The sequence below is a fragment of the Apostichopus japonicus genome, chromosome 12 (genome assembly GCF_037975245.1).
Source record: "Apostichopus japonicus isolate 1M-3 chromosome 12, ASM3797524v1, whole genome shotgun sequence".
Classification (NCBI taxonomy): Eukaryota; Metazoa; Echinodermata; class Holothuroidea; order Aspidochirotida; family Stichopodidae; genus Apostichopus; species Apostichopus japonicus.
Window position 1 is genome coordinate 21,777,572 of NC_092572.1, and position 19,091 is coordinate 21,796,662.

Here is a 19,091-nt window from a genome sequence, read left to right on the forward strand (position 1 = left end):
TCCAAAGCATTTCGCTTCAAGTTTATACAATGAGAAGCATGCATATCCGGTCCAAGTATGATGAATCTGGTTTAACAAATAGCAAACTGCTTTGCAAAGACAACACCTGCCATAATATTGATATACAAACTGATCTTGTAAAATGATGATTTTTTGTTCATGTCTTACATGTGGATTCCCGGTCTCCAGGGCAGCCATACCATGAGCATACAGAACGATGATATAATCGCCCTCTGTTATACCACCAAACTGCGAGATAAAAACAAAGACATAATTCACATGAGAATCCATTTCTAGGATCTAGAATGGTAAAAGTTGTCATTTCTAATTAAACAGAAAACTATTATTATGAATTCTGCTATATATCCTTGTGTAATTAATCCAAATTCTGTGCATTAATCTTAAATCATAAAAACTTGTCACTTCTTCGTACCTTCTTTTTTGTTTGACTCATTAGCTCGACTGCTCTTTGGTAGCCCTCGTAGGCCTGACGGCCCCTACCCTCCAGGTAGGCCTTCGAAGCATTTCCCAACACTGTGTTCGATTCCTTGGCCATTGCTTGCTTGCTGTCCATCTCGGCCTACAAAGGGGAAGAAATGATCAACCTTCAAATAATGGCATCGGGGTTTGAATATGAAAGTCTTTAATCCCTTCAAAAATCCACCACTGGCATAATGAGCTCCCAAAATATAGCATATTTACAGTGCTAAAAAACAAAATTTAAAAATTTGTCAGTAGGCTTTCTGCACTAATTAGACATGGAAGCCCACATCTAGCAAATACTGTTTTATCATAGTTATGGATAACTCCAGAGTATGACCTTTCTATTTATGGTCACTGCACAGTGAGAGTGACATCGCCATGGTAACTAAGCAAATAGACAAAACATTATAAGTGTAGGAAAACTTCGGTTTTCGAAACACATGGGTCAATCATGATTTCATAGACCACCCACCTTTTCTGATGTTTTCTTTTGTCTGGTTAAACTGAGGGTGGGTTTAACTGGCCAAATTCAAATAACCGTATCCAGAGTTAGTAACAAGATGTGTGGTCTTTACATGTAATTGCCACATTGTCTGTCACAAGCATATCCATTTTTAGGACTTTCCAAGTAAAAGTTTATTTGACTGATGTAAAAGGAACATATTCAAAGCATTGCAATGAAATTTGTATACCATTCATACATAGCATTCCAATTCATACGCAGCATTCCGATTCATACAAAAAGCATTCCAATTCATTGATACATAGCATACAAATTCATAAAGTGCATTCCATTGATATATCATAGCATCCCAATTCATACAAAGCATTCCAATTGATACATAGCATTCCAATTCATACAAAGCATTCCAATTGATACATAGCATTCCAATTCATTCATAGCATTCCAATTCATACAGAGCATTCCGATTCATACAGAGCATTCCCATTCATAGAAAGCATTCCCATTCATACATAGCATTCTGATTCATACATAGTATTCTCATTCATACAAAGCGTTCCAATTTATACAAAGCATTACAATTCATACATAGGATTCCCATTCATACATAGCATTCCCATTCATACAAGAAACATTCCAATTCATACAAAGCATTACAATTCATACAAAGCATTCCTTTGATACATATCATCCCAATTCATTAAGAGCATTCCATTGATATATCATAGCATCCCAATTCATACAAAGCATTCCAATTCATACATAGCGTTCCAATTCATACAAAGCATTCCAATTGATACATAGCATTCCAATTCATTCATACCATTCCAATTCATACATAGCATTCCCATTCATACATAGCATCCCGATTCATACATAGCATTCCGATTCATAGATAGTATTCTCATTCATACAAAGCGTTCCAATTTATACAAAGCATTACAATTCATACATAGCATTCCCATTCATACATAGCATTCCCATTCATACAAGAAACATTCCAATTCATACAAAGCATTCCCATTCATACATAGCATTCCCATTCAAACATAGCATCCCAATTCATACATAGCATTCCGATTCATACAAAGCATACCGATACATACAAAGCATTCCAATACATACAAAGCGTTCCTCTACCTGTTCTTTCCTAGCTAATTCTTTCTGCTGGTCCTCTTTCTTCTTCTCTTCTTTTCTCTTTGCTTTCGCCCTTTCGTTCCTTTTACGAGTCTCCTCTTCCAACTTTTCTTCTTTTAATCTCTTGAGTCTTTCTCTTTCCCTATTTTCTTCCGCTTTTATAAAATTCTCTACAGTCAATCCTTTCACTTCTGACATTTTCTCTACTTTCACAGTACGTCCTTGATCAAAGTGATGTGAGAACCGATCTTCTAGCATATGAGTGTAGTCTGGAATCTGATAAATTACAAGGAACAATCAAACAAACATGTATAACTGGATCAGACAGGTCAATATAGGATGATAACATTATAATTCAACAGACATTCATGATAGCACACACACTGGCATGAATAAATGCACAGTAGAATACAGCAAAGATACACACAAAGATAACTAGCAAAAGTACAAACTAAGTGAGGAGAAATAAAAAAACTACATGACATACAGGAATAATACAAACAGCATAGTAGGAATGAAATACATAATAAATGCCAGGTTAATACGTACAGTAATACATTATAAGGTTATATAAGGTGAGGGAGTATGCGCTGTGAATTACATAATATACAAAATAAATGCCACATATTAGGCAATGGGAATACCGCATACTGGGTGACAGGAATACCACAAACTAGGGCAACAGGAAAACAAAATACAAGGCAACAGGAACACTGCATACTATGCAACATGGACACTGCATACCAGGCAACAGGAATACTGCATACCAGGCAACAGGAATACCACATACTGGACAACAGGGATCTGCATACTAGGCAAAAGGAATACCACATACTAGGCAAAAGGAATACCACATACAAGGCAACAGGAATACCATATACTAGGCAAAAGAATTGCCACATACAAGGCAACAGGAATACAGCATACTAAGCAACAGGAATACCACATATTAGATTACAGCAACACCACATACTAGGCAACAGGAATGCCACATATTAGATTACAGGAACACCACATACTAGGCAACAGGAATTCTGCATACTGGATTACAGGAATGCCACTTACTAGGCAACAGGAATTTCTACATAAAAGGCTATAGGAATAACATGTATAAGAGAATTATTAATAATAATAACAATAACATTTATCAAGAGCCATAAAAATATGTAACACACTAGAAAAGTATCTATAGACATGAAATGACAATAAAACTATTACACAGCGTAAACAGCAAACTGCACAAGCTGGAAGAATGCTTACTAAATGACAACCAAACCTAACATCAGAAATCACACTAAATCAAGTACAACTGGAAATATAAAACACACTTAAAGGGTGTGAAGACTCGCGCAAAAAGAAACGTCTAATGCTGGTAATCTGACCTAGTTTCGAATGCGGTGTGACAGAAATGTTAGACACCACTATCGATCCCAGAAAATACACACACACAGCTTGCTACCGTCGGTAATTAGACATTGGTGTACAGTCAGTACATACAGCTGCGGTCAATACCCACAGCACAGTGTACAAACGCTACAGCGATGGACATCTCAGGTCCAGCTAAATATAACAAGGTACCACGTTTCATTACTGTCTGCATTTTGTAGCGACAAGAGAAAAACTTCACTTGCAAGCAAACGGAAAGTTAACTTTTTTCAGACCGCGGCACGCGGTTTGGGGCGAGTCTTCAATGCCTTTAAAGCAATAATGTAACGGACATACCTCATCATCTGAAGAGCTTTCTCCATTATCAGAGCTTAATGGTGTAGGAGATTCTGGCCTGTTATCACATAGCCCTTCCATGTACTCGATTCTATCTACCTCTGACTTGAACCTATTCATCTGTGTTTGCAATGCCTTGATGTCTTTTCCACTCTTTTGACAAAGCATCTGTCCGAACTGGTTCTCTGTCACGGCCTTCTCTACGAACTGAAGCTCATATAGGGCTTCACAATACCTATAGTATGCCTGAAATAAAAGACAAAAGAAAAATAATAATGGTAAATATTAGAATGTGTCTTCTGTTTGTTCATTTCTGGTGCCTTAATTGTATAATTAAACACCTAAATGTACCCTACTACAAATGTAAATTAATGAAGCCATAAAATTGTGTCAGCAACTTTTTGTTTTGTTTTGTGGAACATGTTATTGTAAACTAAACTTAAATCAAATGATTTCTATACATTCGGTGAGCCACTAGTATAACAAGTGATGTGCAAATCTCTAGGGAGCTGTTGTTAAGTAATGTGAACACTACTGGTGAGCTACTAACAAAACAAGTGATTTAAATACCTTTGGCGATGTAGGATCAAGAACAATGGCTCGTTTAGCATCCAGTAAGGCTTCCCAATTCTGATCTGTAAATAGTTCAGCTTGGGCTCTATTACAATACAACACAGCATTATAACCACTGCAAAAGATAAAAAATAGGTTACAGAAACTTTGAGTTGTGGAAGCTCCTGCTGGATAACAGGAGTCATTGGCATAATGTACTCATTTCATTTACTTGCGGAGTTGACTCATTTAGTCATGGAGGTTGTTCCCATCTTCATCCTCCCCATCCTCCTCCTCCCATCCTCCTCTCCAATCCTCCTCCTCCTCCTCCCATCCTCTACCTATTCAGGGTTCAGTAAATATCACATTCATACTTACTCTATTTTAATTGCTAAGGAATAGTACTTTGTAGCCTTCTGATACTTGTTGCTCTGAAACATCAGATTCCCTTTCCTTTTAAGAAAACCTGCTCTCTGTTGGAACAAAGAAAAAACAAACATATAAGCTTTTGTAAAAATACAACTGGAAACAGTTGAATTCCAAACATATCAAGATATCAAGAGACTAGTGGAAGTACAGTAATATCACATCTCTTCCACTCTGACATCATAGAACAGAAGCTATCACTACCGGAAGGCTTGACTTAAATAGAATCACTAAATAAAATGACAATTTCTTTTCCATCAGTCATTACTACAGACCACCAAAACAAATCAAAGGTAAATCTCTACAAGGTTCCAAAGTTTCCATCAGCCTCGAGAAAGTGTGACGAGTCAGGTAACACATGTATGTCATTACTAGTTACTGTACTCCTTAGATCAAGGGAAAATAACCATCCCAGAGGAGTAGAGTAGTTTAGAGTGAAGTAGAGTAGCCCTAGAGGGTAGAGTAGATTAGAGTAAGAGTAGATTAGAGTTAAGTAGAGTAGAATATAGTAGCGTAGAGTAGTGTAGCTTAGAGTGAAGTAGAGTAGAGTAGCATAGATTAGAGTAGCATGCGTAGAGTAGATTAGAGTAGCATCTAGGGTAGAGTATATTAGAGTGAAGTAGGGTAGAGTAGATTAGAGTTAAGTAGAGTAGAATATAGTAGCGTAGAGTAGTGTAGCTTAGAGTGAAGTAGAGTAGAGTAGCATAGATTAGAGTAGCATGCGTAGAGTAGATTAGAGTAGCATAGGGTTGAGTATATTAGAGTGAAGTAGGGTAGAGTAGATTAGAGTGACGTAGAGTAGAATATAGTAGCGTAGAGTAGTGTAGCTTAGAGTGAAGTAGAGTAGAGTAGCATAGATTAGAGTAGCATGCGTAGAGTAGATTAGAGTAGCATCTAGGGTAGAGTATATTAGAGTGAAGTAGGGTAGAGTAGATTAGAGTTAAGTAGAGTAGAATATAGTAGCGTAGTGTAGTGTAGCTTAGAGTGAAGTAGAGTAGAGCAGCGTGAGATTAGAGTAGCATGTGTAGAGTAGATTAGAGTAGCATAGGGTAGAGTATATTAGAGTGAAGTCGGGTAGAGTAGACTAGAGTTAAGTAGAGTAGATTATAGTAGCGTAGAGTAGATTAGAGTAGCTTAGATCAGAGTGAAGTAGAGTAGCATAGAGTAGATTACAGTAGCGTAGAGTACATATTAAAGAGTAGCGTAGAATGGAGTAGAGTAGCCCAGAGTCGAGAAGAGTAGAGTAGCGTAGAGTTGAGTAGAGTAGAGAAGAGTAGTAATGTGTAAGAGATGTGAAGTCTCAGATCAGAGGTGACAAGTTTCTGGTACTTCCTGGCAAGCACGCACTGATTTAACATATAATTTAGGATAGCTTAAACTTCGAATAAAATACAACTTGAAACAAAATATGCACAATAATATCAAAGCACACATTTCCCACCAAGCAATTAAACAAAGACTGCAAATGATGAAAAAAAAACATGTGTGAATCACAAGCTTTTCAATGAATCTGAACTACAAAATGGAGAAAGCGTACAGTAAATTGAAACTATAAAACTTGAAAACATATATGGTATCTGTCCGACCATATCACAGTGCTATGAACATCCTATCAAAGGACTTGCGGATACTTGAAAGTATCCTGAAAGAGACCACAAGTTTAAAATACATAGCTCAAACAGAGTTAATTTTCTTTTATCTTGTTCCTGCTTGCGCAGTCCAATTGCAACATACAGGGTTTTTCCCTTATTGTGTAATACATGGGTAGATCAAGGCAACACAAACAGTTCACGTGTGAACGCAAGCAGCAGCTGTGAAAACAGACAATGCACTTGAATTCAATTGAAATATAATTTATAGCCCTTTGTTGCATTTCTTCATAGCTGGCAAAGTAACACCATGCATATACAGTATCTCAGTTATCTTGTTACCAATCTTAGTAAGACTGATTTTATCTTTTCATTTACGAATACTAGAGCAGCCATTCTGCCGAATCTACTGATATATACCTTATATGTTGTTAGTTATGGTAGGTGGAAGTTGTTCATGATATTTTTGTTAGAAGACGTTTTCATGCACAGAACAATCTGACAAAAGCGATTAAAAAATATTTACAGAATTGCTTTAAAAGGACAAACTTATCAAGTTAAAGCTGTAGTTTTCTTAAAAGTCAATCCAAACAAACAGAACCTAATTTAAAGACCAATTCCTGCCCAATCACAGGAGGACTTTGAAACCTGCTATGATCTCACAATTATATGTTTGTGTGGGATATATGCAACTTTCTAGCAACGATGTTCATTTAATGTTGTCATTTACTGTTGTAGCTCCATGTTCTAATCCACACTTTACTACCACGTAAGGAATCTCTCAGTAACCTGCAGGCTACAGTAGTTACCTGTATATCACTGCCACATAATAGCACATTACATAGTTTAATACATAATTGCTGATTGTCAAGTGTGTCAGAGTACCAGCAGTTCCAGCAGCTTTAAAGCTGGTAATTAGGTAGTCCAATATTCTAGTATTCTCCAAGTGTCCTGTAAGTACCAGTAGTATGCCATTACCCTCCAATGTATTTTCACTTTCAAACCTGTATGGATCCATTACCTGACAAACCAACAGACCGGCTTGTCTTCCAAAACTTTTGTTGGGTTAAATTTTGCAATTTAGGGGAATTCCAGTTATTGCAACATCGCAAGGAATGGAACGTCACAAATGATCAGCTATGGTTAGGAAATATTTAGTTAATACACAAAGCCTTTGTATTCTGAAATGAAACTTTTGGAACATTTAAAAAAAGTCGTTCAAGAACAACAAGCGCCAGATAACAAAAGGTGATATGCCAATGAAGGGATCACATTTGGTAAAGTTTGGGAAAAGTAAATTGTAGATCGATAATAAATTGATTTTTTTCCGGTAAAATTTTGCAATTTAGGGGAATTCCATTTATTGCAACATCGCAGGCAATGGAACGTCACAAATGATCAGCTATGGTTAGGAAATATTTAGTTAATACACAAAGACTATGTTGTATTCCGAAATGAAACGTTTCGAACATATTAACAAAAGTCGTTCAAGAACAACAAGTGCCAGATAACAAACAGGGGATATGCCAATGAAGGGATCACATTTGGAAAAGTTTGGGAAAAGTAAAATGTAGATTGATAACAAACTGATTAACCACAGGATGTATTTAAGCAAACATCAAATTAAAATAGGTCAACAAGGGAAGTCTTGTTATTTCCTTTGATTACCTAGTTTCATTATTAAAATATATATATATATATTTATTTGTGAAGTACGATATAGAAGAGTGCAGTTACCTTACGAGCGACTTGATAAAGGTTTACTTAACTATTTAGAGTAGCCTGCTTCTTACTTTCCAAACTCTTCAATGCCCTTTTAATCACTAGCTCCTTTTTAATATTTGTTTTGAATACATATTGTTAAGGTTTACCTCATTTAATGACTCCATTAGCCTTCATATATAATAATCAAACCAACTAGATTCTGAGTCCAGGGTTTATGTAGATCAACCTGGAACATCTGAAATACTCTGAATCTATCAGTTAAATTACTACTTATTAATGTCCATGGTTGATTTAACCAAAAATTAATTCACAAGAACAAGTTGACTATTATAACAGGGTGATTCAACTTAATTTTAAGTGAAAGCTCAAGTTAACTATCTAGCAGCAATGGTGCAGAATCTCGATGCGCTTGTTAGACATGTCTTAAAGGCTAAGGTCTTAAACAATGCCCTTTATTATCATGATATTAGATAAAGAAGAAAATGTCCTGGTCTTGAGGCAGTAGTATGCCAATAAGCAAGAATTAGTAAATAGTAGGACAGGCCTAACTGTTAGACATATTGTGTTGCCATATACAGTACCGCTTTTAAGTAAATTGGAAAACCGCGCTCTTAATCGCGCTCTGTGCGTTTAAACCGCGCTCTATCTTTTGTTAAAACCCGCATTGAAATGCAGTTAATTGCGGGGAACTGTTTATCAGAGCGCAGATTCCGTCGGAAGGCTTCCCTAATTCTATTCATGCCAGCTAAAAGTGTGAAGTTCATTGTTACCGTCAGACGGTCAATGGCTGTAATCCTACTTAATTCCTTCCAATCCGGTAACAAAAGAATATCGATCGTCGCCGGTAGAAAGAAGACCGAGGGTTTATACTCAGTCAAGGGAAGGGATAGTGTATAAGCACGTATCTTATACTGTTTAAATTCAACGTACAATACAAATGTGCAAGTGGGAGCAAAACAGTTGGTTTGATGAGTGAAACGTTAGCAAACAGAATTCCCGCGATTGCTGCGAACAATAAAAATTGCCGTTTAATATTCAAACAGTTCTCAACGTCCGTTCGGAAATAACAATATTTCTGAAAATTATTCAGGAATCATGATTTTTCCTACCACAGATTAAGTGAGAAAACCGAATTGATCATTTCTCGGGGCTAGAACAGTACAGTATAATGTTCGCTCCGCTTACGTAAAACTTCTATACAGTATATATTGCACGTGGAAAACCCGAGTTTTTGCACACATAATTCCCATTGACATTGGTCACGGAACATAAGTAGGTCATCGACATTCGAACTTGGCAACTTGCCCAAGTTCATTGCACCATGGGAACGACAACAAATTGTACATGATTGTACATTTTCTGAAAAACGTACGATATTTTTCACAAAAATTGATGATTAGATAAGTGCTTCCTCACAATCAACGAGCCGCCCCGAATTCGTTCCGCTTACGTAAAACTTCTATATATATTGCACGTGGAAAACCCGAGTTTTTACACACAGAATTCCCATTGACATTGGTCACGGAACATAAGTAGGTCATCGACATTCGAACTTGGCAACTTGCCCAAGTTCATTGCACCATGGGAACGACACAACAAATTGTACATGATTGTACATTTTCCCGCCATCTGGACGCCAAGTTATAACTTTTGGTGTAATATGCAAATTATGATAGGTTTACACTACCTCCACGCTATGAATAGCGTTGTATCGATCGGTTCACTCCCATTGTGTCGGTGGTGAATAGCGAGCGAGGGGAATTCGCGTTCCTTTGTTTGGAACGCGGGGAAATCGCGTTCCTTTATTTGGAGCGCGGTTAAGTACAGTTAAGCTGCGTTTTGCGCTGAATCGCGCTAATCTCTTCCAATTTACTTAAAAGCGGTACTGTATTATCATAGTTGGTTCACAATGCCAAACATATTTAGGCCTGGGTCTATGTGACAACTGTAACGGACCATCACCAAAACAATCCACAAAGTATTTTACAAGCTTTCCCTTTAAACTGTTTTCGTACGGATCAATTTTCTTCCGGGTGTCTTTGCACTTTCAAGCAGAATATAGGCTACTTACGTGTGCTACTGTATGCGTAGGCTATAGGCCTTGGCCTATGCACATTCAATTGTAAGTTCAATCGCCGAAAGTTTCCAAAATTAACCAATCGTAACTGGATTACAAAAATCTATACGTGACAACTGTAAGAGACGATCCGCAATGCTTTAATAACAGGGATGTAAGTGCAGCCACAAAAAAACCCGGAAAACTATTCGGAGACCCCGGGTGAATGCCGTCCTAACACATCCTACTCCTAGCTCTGACTACTTACACACTATCGTTATGTTAGGCTAGCTCAGAAGTATTAGCGCTAACACATCTTACCCCTAGTTCTTACTACTTACACACTATCGTTATGTTAGGCTAGCTCAAAGTTACGAATACGTCGCAGCAAACTACGGAATAAAAAACAGTCTCACATTCGAATGCGATCACAAATATCGACTTTCATATGCGTATCCCGTAGATTTCCGCCGCTCACAAATATCACAAGCGTTAATTCCGAAACTTATGTCGAGCACCAGCAGTTACGAAGATATTAATTAGCAGTCCAATCAACGTGAATGAGGCAAGGTTTTTCAACGACAGAAATGAGCTATGGCGATTTGAAGTTCGCACGTACGCAACGATATTCACATGGCACAATGTTGTACAGTGCAATGCGATGATGCGAAACAGGAAATGGTATTTTGATTGATCGATGAGTGAAAATTGAAGTTAGCTTGCTGCAACGGGCCAGGCATTTTTGCCGCGTTGTGTCTTTGATATTCGAACAATTTTGTGGAACTTTATTGGAATTTAAAAAAAAAACGGATTTCCGTAAAAATACGGAAGACTTACATCCCTGTTAAAAAAAACCGGATTTCCGTAAAAATACGGAAGACTTACATCCCTGTAATAAGCTTCACTTGAAAGATTTCTTGTGTGGAGCTTTTTTCTGTAGACTCTTTACACTTGCAAGGTTTACTAACATGTGTTTCAAATGTAAACTAGGAGCCTACACGCACACCTGTTTCTGTTAATGTTACAGTAATCTACTAGGATTGAAGTAACAGCTGCTTAATCCATCTCTCACTTTTTTCTTCCAATTATATAATACTTGTAGTACTCCTAGTACTTGTAAGTACTCCTAGTACTTGTAAGTACTCCTAGTACTTGTAAGTACTCCTAGTACTTGTAAGTACTCCTAGTACTAAGAGTACTCCTAGTCTCATATTCATCCAGAGGTGGATTCTACTTCTAAGTGGCAAGTCTTCCAAGTGGCAATTTGACATGAGACTAGCAAAATAAAGCAATAAATGAAGCTTTAAAATACTAGTAGCAGAAACTTTGTAGTTGAGGGTTGATAAAGGAAAGGGTGGAGGGTGTAGTCACTCACCTTCTCAGCATCATTAGAAATCTTTTGCAAGGGCTTGAGTAGTTCGTCTGACTGCATAACTACCTGGTTAAGGAGATGCAAGACTGTAAACAAAGAATAAGAAGAGAGATCAACACCATTACTACTGAGTTTGTTTAAAGCAGCATTCCCTGCAGAAAATATGAGAAAAAGGTACACTGCTTACTGTAAGTGCTGAGTATGTTGTTGTCTACTCTCAATTAAGAATGACATATTTCAAACATAAACAAATAAGCTTTAGTACATTCTGTACTGGAAAGAGTAATATTTTCTAATGTAAATCAACGATTGAAAATACCAACGTTTGCCCAGGATGGGATTCAAACGATTGGTAGGTCTGGGAAATTCCAATTCACCGTGATAGCTATGTCTAGCACTTAAGGACTGGGTTATTATGCAAATCTGGGATACTCCAGCTCACAATGAAAGCAATTATTTGTGCCGGTCAAAGTTTGCCCCAAAGTGTAGTCTCATTTATGATCAATACTTTAATATGACAGTTAAACTCATCAATAAAAATGAGCTTTGTTCTTTAATGCAAGAAGACTTAAAGACCCACTCACATGATCACATCTGGCAGAATGACAGTTTATATCAAGAAAAAGAAATAAGAAAGAACACCAAACATGATTGAAACTTTCAACATCATCACAACGTATTACTGCCCATGATCAATACTGCTCTGCATATCGGCAGCCTAAACGATGCTTTTAAACCATTTTTACTGAATATGTGTTTTAATATTTAAAGTCAATATGTGGTGAACAACAATTTTTTCAAACTAATTATTCTAGTGGTATGATATAGCCTACATAAAGAAACCAAGGGGATGGCAACCTCTACAGTGTACTTTGCATATATTTAAGTGCCTTCAATTTACATCAAGCAGCCTGACGGGAATCATAACAAATTGCCTCATATTCTGTTTTTTTGCAATATTGTGTGTTCCTTGGACTTTGATACACCCTGAACAAGGTCCAACAGAGGCAGAAATTTACATTGAATGAAGTGTGCAAGGAAAGTGACTAGATATCAGACCCTTTTATCATATTATGTATTATGTATATATTATGTAAATGTACATGTATACACACAAACTGTAAGCTGTCGAGGTACAGTGTACTTACAATGTTTTAAACAGTAAAGGAGAATAAAAGAACAGTGTTCATGATTGTCCAAAGAGTTTCTGGAAAAAAAAAATACAAAATACAAAATTGTCTTTCCTAAGTTTTGGTATTAGAATGAAATCAAAACATCACAAAATATTGTACTCAGAGCACTCGTATTGTCAGTACGAGCAGTATGAATATCATGTTTCTATCAGATCAAGGTTAGGAACTGTTTGTACTGTCAACAACAGTGCTTTGAAGCACAATATTGGAGTACAGTTTAGAGTGGTATTAGCATTAAGAAATTGTCTCAACTGGCTGCACTGTAGGAGTAAGCTATGAATATTCATGAGCACTTAATAAGAGTCTCATTTCTTAAGACACATCAGAATTTGAAGTAATAAAGTAAACTTATTGAAGAGATAACTGAGAAACATGTCCATTTAAAATACAATATATAAACAATATAAAGTGGATGATGCATCAACAAGTTATTGTAATAGCCTTACTCTGTTTGCAAAGCTCTCCAATTTCTCCTTCATTTTTTCATCATTCCAGCTGCAGTCTTGATGGACTGAATTAACATACCATATATTTAGGGTACAGTGATATCTTGGTTTAGCTTCCTTAGAAATTTCTAGGAAACAAATGTCATCGATTTGCTACGATTTGATGCAAATTAATACGATTCTCTAAGACTGGTTACATTCTGTAAACAGTTTTATGTTATACAAATTATAGGAATATTATACGACCATGGGATTCTTGTCTACGGGAGTAATATCATCAGATTACCCTACTGTAACTTATCTGTCCTTTAACTGTGCGATACAACGATACAAGGATACAACGATAGAAGACTGTGACGAAATCAACTCAAAATGCAGAGCTCCGATCTGAGGCAAATGCTAACAACCCTTCGCTACGGGACTTAAAATCATTCTTCAACGCATAATGATTCACTATTGCAACCATATCTTGTCCGAGAGAATCTTACCTCAGTTCTTCAAAGAAGCCAATTTTACTCGCCTCCAGGACCGCATTGTCCACACTTGTAAACTAAAACAGAAAGACAAATTTAAGACTCTTACTGGTGTTTCCTGAGTACAGTGTAGTCTCTTGTCTGTCTATAAACACACCATACACTGTAAATAAGATTGCTACAACAACACTTAAGAGAACATTAAACCATCTAAAACACCTTCAAACTATTAGCAAATATGCAGATAATTACAGATCTAACTGATTGACTGACAGACAGACAGACAAAAAGACAAATTAATGCAATTATTTATAAGCTAATATTTCAATGGTAAGCTTACAATACATGGAAACAAGGATTGTATTAGGCCCCTGCCAGTTTTAAACTTAACATTACAATCGATTCAGTATCCTCATATTAAAAAAATCTTACAGTAAGGTGCACATGACATGTGCAAGAATCTTTCACATGAATCTATCTGCACTATTACTTCCTTTCAAGTTTGTACTGAGCAGTCAAAAGACACACAGAACAGAATGTATGCATCTGTTACTTCTAATGCTTGTATGCACTATGTTGTTTCTCTTTATTCCTTTCCTGTTAAGAGCTTGCAAACATACTTTGATTTGTATCGAGTACTTCATAAGTGGAAAAATAAGAGTAATGATAACAGCAAAGACAAAGACATGATAGTGGTACTGTAACAATAGTAATGATGAGGACAATTAAGTAAGAATTACTGGAGTTATTTAAGAGCACAAAGTACTTAGAGTAGCAATGACGTCAACTGACTCACCTGACAAACCTCACTTGTAATATGAAGAAGAGCGGTAACATCAGAAGTCCACTTTTCATAAAACTGTGAAAAACAGAAAAACAAATGTTGTGTACGTTATAGTGCTCATGTAAGTACTGCAAAATCCTACTTTATAGCATTATCACAGGATAAACAGTAAGAAACTTAATGAGATATCCACCAATAGTTATCACCGGACTTACAGGAAGAAACTTGATGAGATATTCACCAATAGTTATTGCCGGACTTACAGTAAGAAACTTGATGAGATATCCACTTATAGTTATCACCAGACTTACAGTAAGAAACTTGATGAGATATCCACCATTATACAACACCTAATTATATTCCGGCCATTTGATTGGTCAATTGCTCGTCGATTGCATGCAAAATCCACTCTATTGCACTCTATGAAATAGAACCATGGGTTATACTTATTTGATAGCTCTTTTTTCAATGGTAAGAGAGCAGAGAAACCTGTCTGTTCAAAACAATCGGTTGCATGAGTGCATTTTACATCCAATTATATCCAAATTTGAAGGTGTTGTACAAAACAAATAATGAATGGTTTCCATTCGTGCAATAGTGCAAATATTTCATTCGTTGAAAGTGGAAAGTTGTTCCATTCAACTCGGCTGCGCCACGTTGAATGGAACATTCCATCTTTCAACTCAGGAAATATTTGCACTATTGCACTCATAATCATTCACTAGATACACAGTAAGAAACTTGATGAGATATTCACCAATAGTTATCACCAGACTAACAGTAAGAAACTTGATGAGATATCCACAAATAGTTATCACCGGATAAACAGTAAGAAACTTGATGAGAAATCCACCAATAGTTATCACCTGATATACAGTAAGAAACTTGATGAGATATCCACCCATACTATAGTTTTATATTGTAATATACATAATACACAGATAACTGTATGGTTTGTTCAATGATATGATACAATGATGGTAGTACTATAGAGTATACTGTGTCCTGTCCTAACCAGAGAAGATTTTTAATGCCAGTTGGCCTGAATGTGATTCACTTACCTGTACCTCTTGAAATGCTTCACAAACTTTTTTGAAGGTTTTCTCTAATAATGCCAACTGGGTCACAAATTTTCGACTTACAGATGGCTTTAGATCAGTACTGTGCAGAAGAAAAGGAAAAAAGAAAGTGTTTGAAAGCACACTGTGTGGATAAAACTGGTTCTAAAATATATACAAAGAGTACAGTTAAAATTAAAATGTATGATTTCATCCCATCACTGTACCACAATATTGGAAGAATACATACTCAGGGATGTAAGTGTAGCCAAAAAAAAAAACCGGAAAACTATTCGGAGACCTCGGGTGAATGCCGTCCTAACACATCCTACTCCTAGCTCTGACTACTTACACACTATCGTTATGTTAGGCTAGCTCAGAAGTATTAGCGCTAACACATCCTACTCCTAGTTCTTACTACTAACACACTATCTTTATGTTAGGCTAGCTCAAAGTTACGAATACGTCGCAGCGAACTCCGGAATAAAAAACAGTCTCACATTCGAATGCGATCACAAATATCGACTTTCATATGCGTATCCCTTAGATTTCCGCCGCTCACAAATATCACAAGCGTTAATTCCGAAACTTATATCCAGCACCAGCAGTTACGAAGATATTAACTAGCAGTTCAATCAACGTGAATGAGGAAAGGTTTTTCAATGACAGAAATGAGCTATGGCTACTTGAAGTTCACACGTACGCAACGATGTTCACATGGCACAATGTTGTACAGTGCAATGCGACGTGTGAATGGTACTTTGGTTGATCGATGAGTGAAAATTTGAAGTTAGCTTGCTGCAACGGGCCAGGCATTTTGCTGCGTTGGGTCTTTGATATTCGTACGGAACTTTATTGGAATTCAAAAAAAAAAACAGATTTCCGTAAAAATACGGAAGACTTACATCCCTGCATACTGTACATTAATAGGCTGACAACATGTCATGTAGTGAACTTTACATTCAACTCCACTCTGAAGTTCAGGCCAAAGATGAAGATAACAAGCATTGAAACCCAGGCTATTAAACGGCTCTACGCCCAGGGTATTCTCTGTTTGCCGCTAGAAAATAGAAAAATAAGCCCTTGCACTTTGCTGGCAGTAGACATTTAAGTCATATAGCTGATATTGCACTGTAATATATTATGCAAGTGCTTTGATGTATGTAGCAAGTTTTGCACACAGGGACCACCATATTTTATCACAGTCAAAAATACAGAGCCTTGAAACTGCTAAAGAGAATTTTCAATACTGTTCTCTAAATTATACCCTGACACCTCAGTCTAACAAAGATATCTACCGTACAGTATGCAGCTAAAACCATAAATTATTTATTAAGACTGAGTTTAACATTTAAACACACAACACAAGATACAGTACTGTATCTACCGTACAGTATGCGGCTAAAACCATAAATTTATGATTCATTTCAACTGAGTTAAATATTTAATCTAACAACACATTTTCGTCTACAAATTTCATGTACTGTTTGACTTTGAATTTGCAACCCAACAAAGAGAGGTCTTCTTTGTTTACTAAGATTTGCTTTTCTTTTGTTCACGCTGCTGAAAGTACAAAGGTCATCTTTGGCTGTACTGAAACAATGTACAAGTCTTTACCAGAATTAATGCGGCCACATATTTGCATCAAAATAATCGAACTGGTAAGACTGCCACAAAGAAGGAACAGAATATCATCAAATCCCAATTAATTTAACCCCAGATGGAAAAATAGACATGTATGCATCATTTCTCTCTTTCATATCCTTGCATAAAATGTAACCAAAGATGGCACACGATGTGTTTGAAATGCGTACATAATCATTCTGTTACAAATCCCCAGACCGAGTAAACAACCACAAGGCATTGGGCAGTACATTTTTAATGTCAGCCTCCTGGACACCTGGCTACCAGTTTGCATGATCACTATTGAGTACAGCAAAGTACAGTACCAACAAAGCTTCAGTACAATATTCTATAACATTAATTAATAAATTAATTAATTCTATTATTTTTAATTACAGGTACGTATCAGTCTCTTAGAAGTGACAGCCCTGCACAGAAGTGACTCTGTCCTGGTACTCATATCTAAGCATAGTTGGCCACCCTCGTATCTGCCCTGATGGATTTGTACTCATAATTCACTGTTTTAGAAATCTCGTAGTAGCGTATCGAAATTAGCGCAAGATTACTATGAGTACTCAGTATAAGTCCTTTGAACCTTGTGCTCCCACGGGTACTCGTACCAAAGCAAGATAATAATAATATAATAATATTTGCTTTTTATATACAGTAGCGCTTTATACCAGCGATAGGTCTCAAAGCTCTTTACAGACGTTATATTACCCGGGGTAAATTATGATAACCTGTCCCAGAGACAATCCCTCCAGCTCACAGGTACCCATTTAACCCCTGGGTGGAGAGAGGCAAGCGAGATAAAGCATCTTGCCCAAGGACACAACGTAATGAACTAGGCAGGAATCGAACCAGCAATCCTTGGATCACGAGTTCGACGCCTTAGCCAATTGGCCACAACGCTCTCAAGATCTACTAATGTGTATGATAACCTATGTTGGTGTACTCAAATCCAACCAGCTGCACATACATGTATGATGATTCACATACTGTACCACAGTTGGGCCTGTAGGCTCTGGTCACTAAGTTCTGCACTGACATATAGTATAAATCTAGAAAGAGCATGAGTAAGTACTGTACCTGGTGATCAGTTTAGCCTTGGTTGCATCATGCCAGTACTTCTCAAGGAATGTTCGATTAAAGAGAAAAGGACCGTAAAACTGGATTTTGATTTTGTAGAATAAACTGTCCCTTTCATTTTCATCTATAGCTTTTAGTCCAAGCTTCTTGACCAGACCTGACATCTGTAAACAAAGGAACAGAGGAAATTTCAATGAGTAAGTGTTTATGATGAGTATGTGCACAGTATTTTAAATGTACAGTTACAAATTATCACATTTGTGATGCTGTTCATGGTGGGTGGATACACATGTGTACAAGATTTACGACAACTACAGTATGAACTTGGGGTACCACAACTCTGTAAGTTTTGCCTTAAAGGGTGCGAAGACTCGCTCAAAAAGAAACGTCGAATGCTGGTAATCTGACCTAGTTTTGAATGACAGGTGTAAAAGAAGTGTTAGACACCACCATCGATCCCAGCAAATACACACACACACCTTGCTACCATCGGTAATTAGACACTAGTGTACAGTCAGTACATAAAGCTGCGGTCAATACCCACAGTAGGCAGGGTACATACGATACAGGTCCAGCTAAAGATAACAAGGTATCTCGTTTCATTACTGTACTGTCTACATTTTGTAGCAACACGAACAAAATGTCACTTGCAAGCAACGGAAAGTTAACTTTTTCAGAGCTCGGCACGCGGTTTGGGGCGAGTCTTTAATACCATATTCACCACTGTGTAGTCCAGTGCTGTATACTGTGTGTGAATGGTCACATGTGCTTCCAAAGCATGCTTACAGTACAGTATAAGTATAAGTACTACAGATCTTGCAACTCAGTAAATCTAGTACATTTTAAGGAAAGTCACACAACGAGATACAAAAAACCAAACAACTCGATCCACTATCAAAC

At 37.0% G+C, this 19,091-nt stretch overlaps 1 protein-coding gene across 2 annotated transcripts in view; it reads right to left on the bottom strand.

Annotated features, from left to right (window-relative positions):
* The window catches only part of LOC139976710 (uncharacterized), a 62,451-nt gene that overhangs the window by 26,954 nt on the left and 16,406 nt on the right, over positions 1-19,091 (bottom strand). For both annotated transcript variants that reach the window (XM_071985374.1, XM_071985376.1), the window contains exons 3-14: positions 18,192-18,355; positions 15,483-15,582; positions 14,434-14,496; positions 13,653-13,714; positions 12,674-12,732; positions 11,529-11,611; positions 4,736-4,830; positions 4,376-4,493; positions 3,806-4,051; positions 2,087-2,359; positions 434-580; positions 169-249 (exon numbers count right to left, since the gene is read on the bottom strand). In XM_071985374.1, the coding sequence (XP_071841475.1) occupies positions 169-249; positions 434-580; positions 2,087-2,359; positions 3,806-4,051; positions 4,376-4,493; positions 4,736-4,830; positions 11,529-11,611; positions 12,674-12,732; positions 13,653-13,714; positions 14,434-14,496; positions 15,483-15,582; positions 18,192-18,355 (1,491 nt within the window). The remainder of the gene's footprint in view (positions 1-168; positions 250-433; positions 581-2,086; positions 2,360-3,805; positions 4,052-4,375; positions 4,494-4,735; positions 4,831-11,528; positions 11,612-12,673; positions 12,733-13,652; positions 13,715-14,433; positions 14,497-15,482; positions 15,583-18,191; positions 18,356-19,091) is intronic.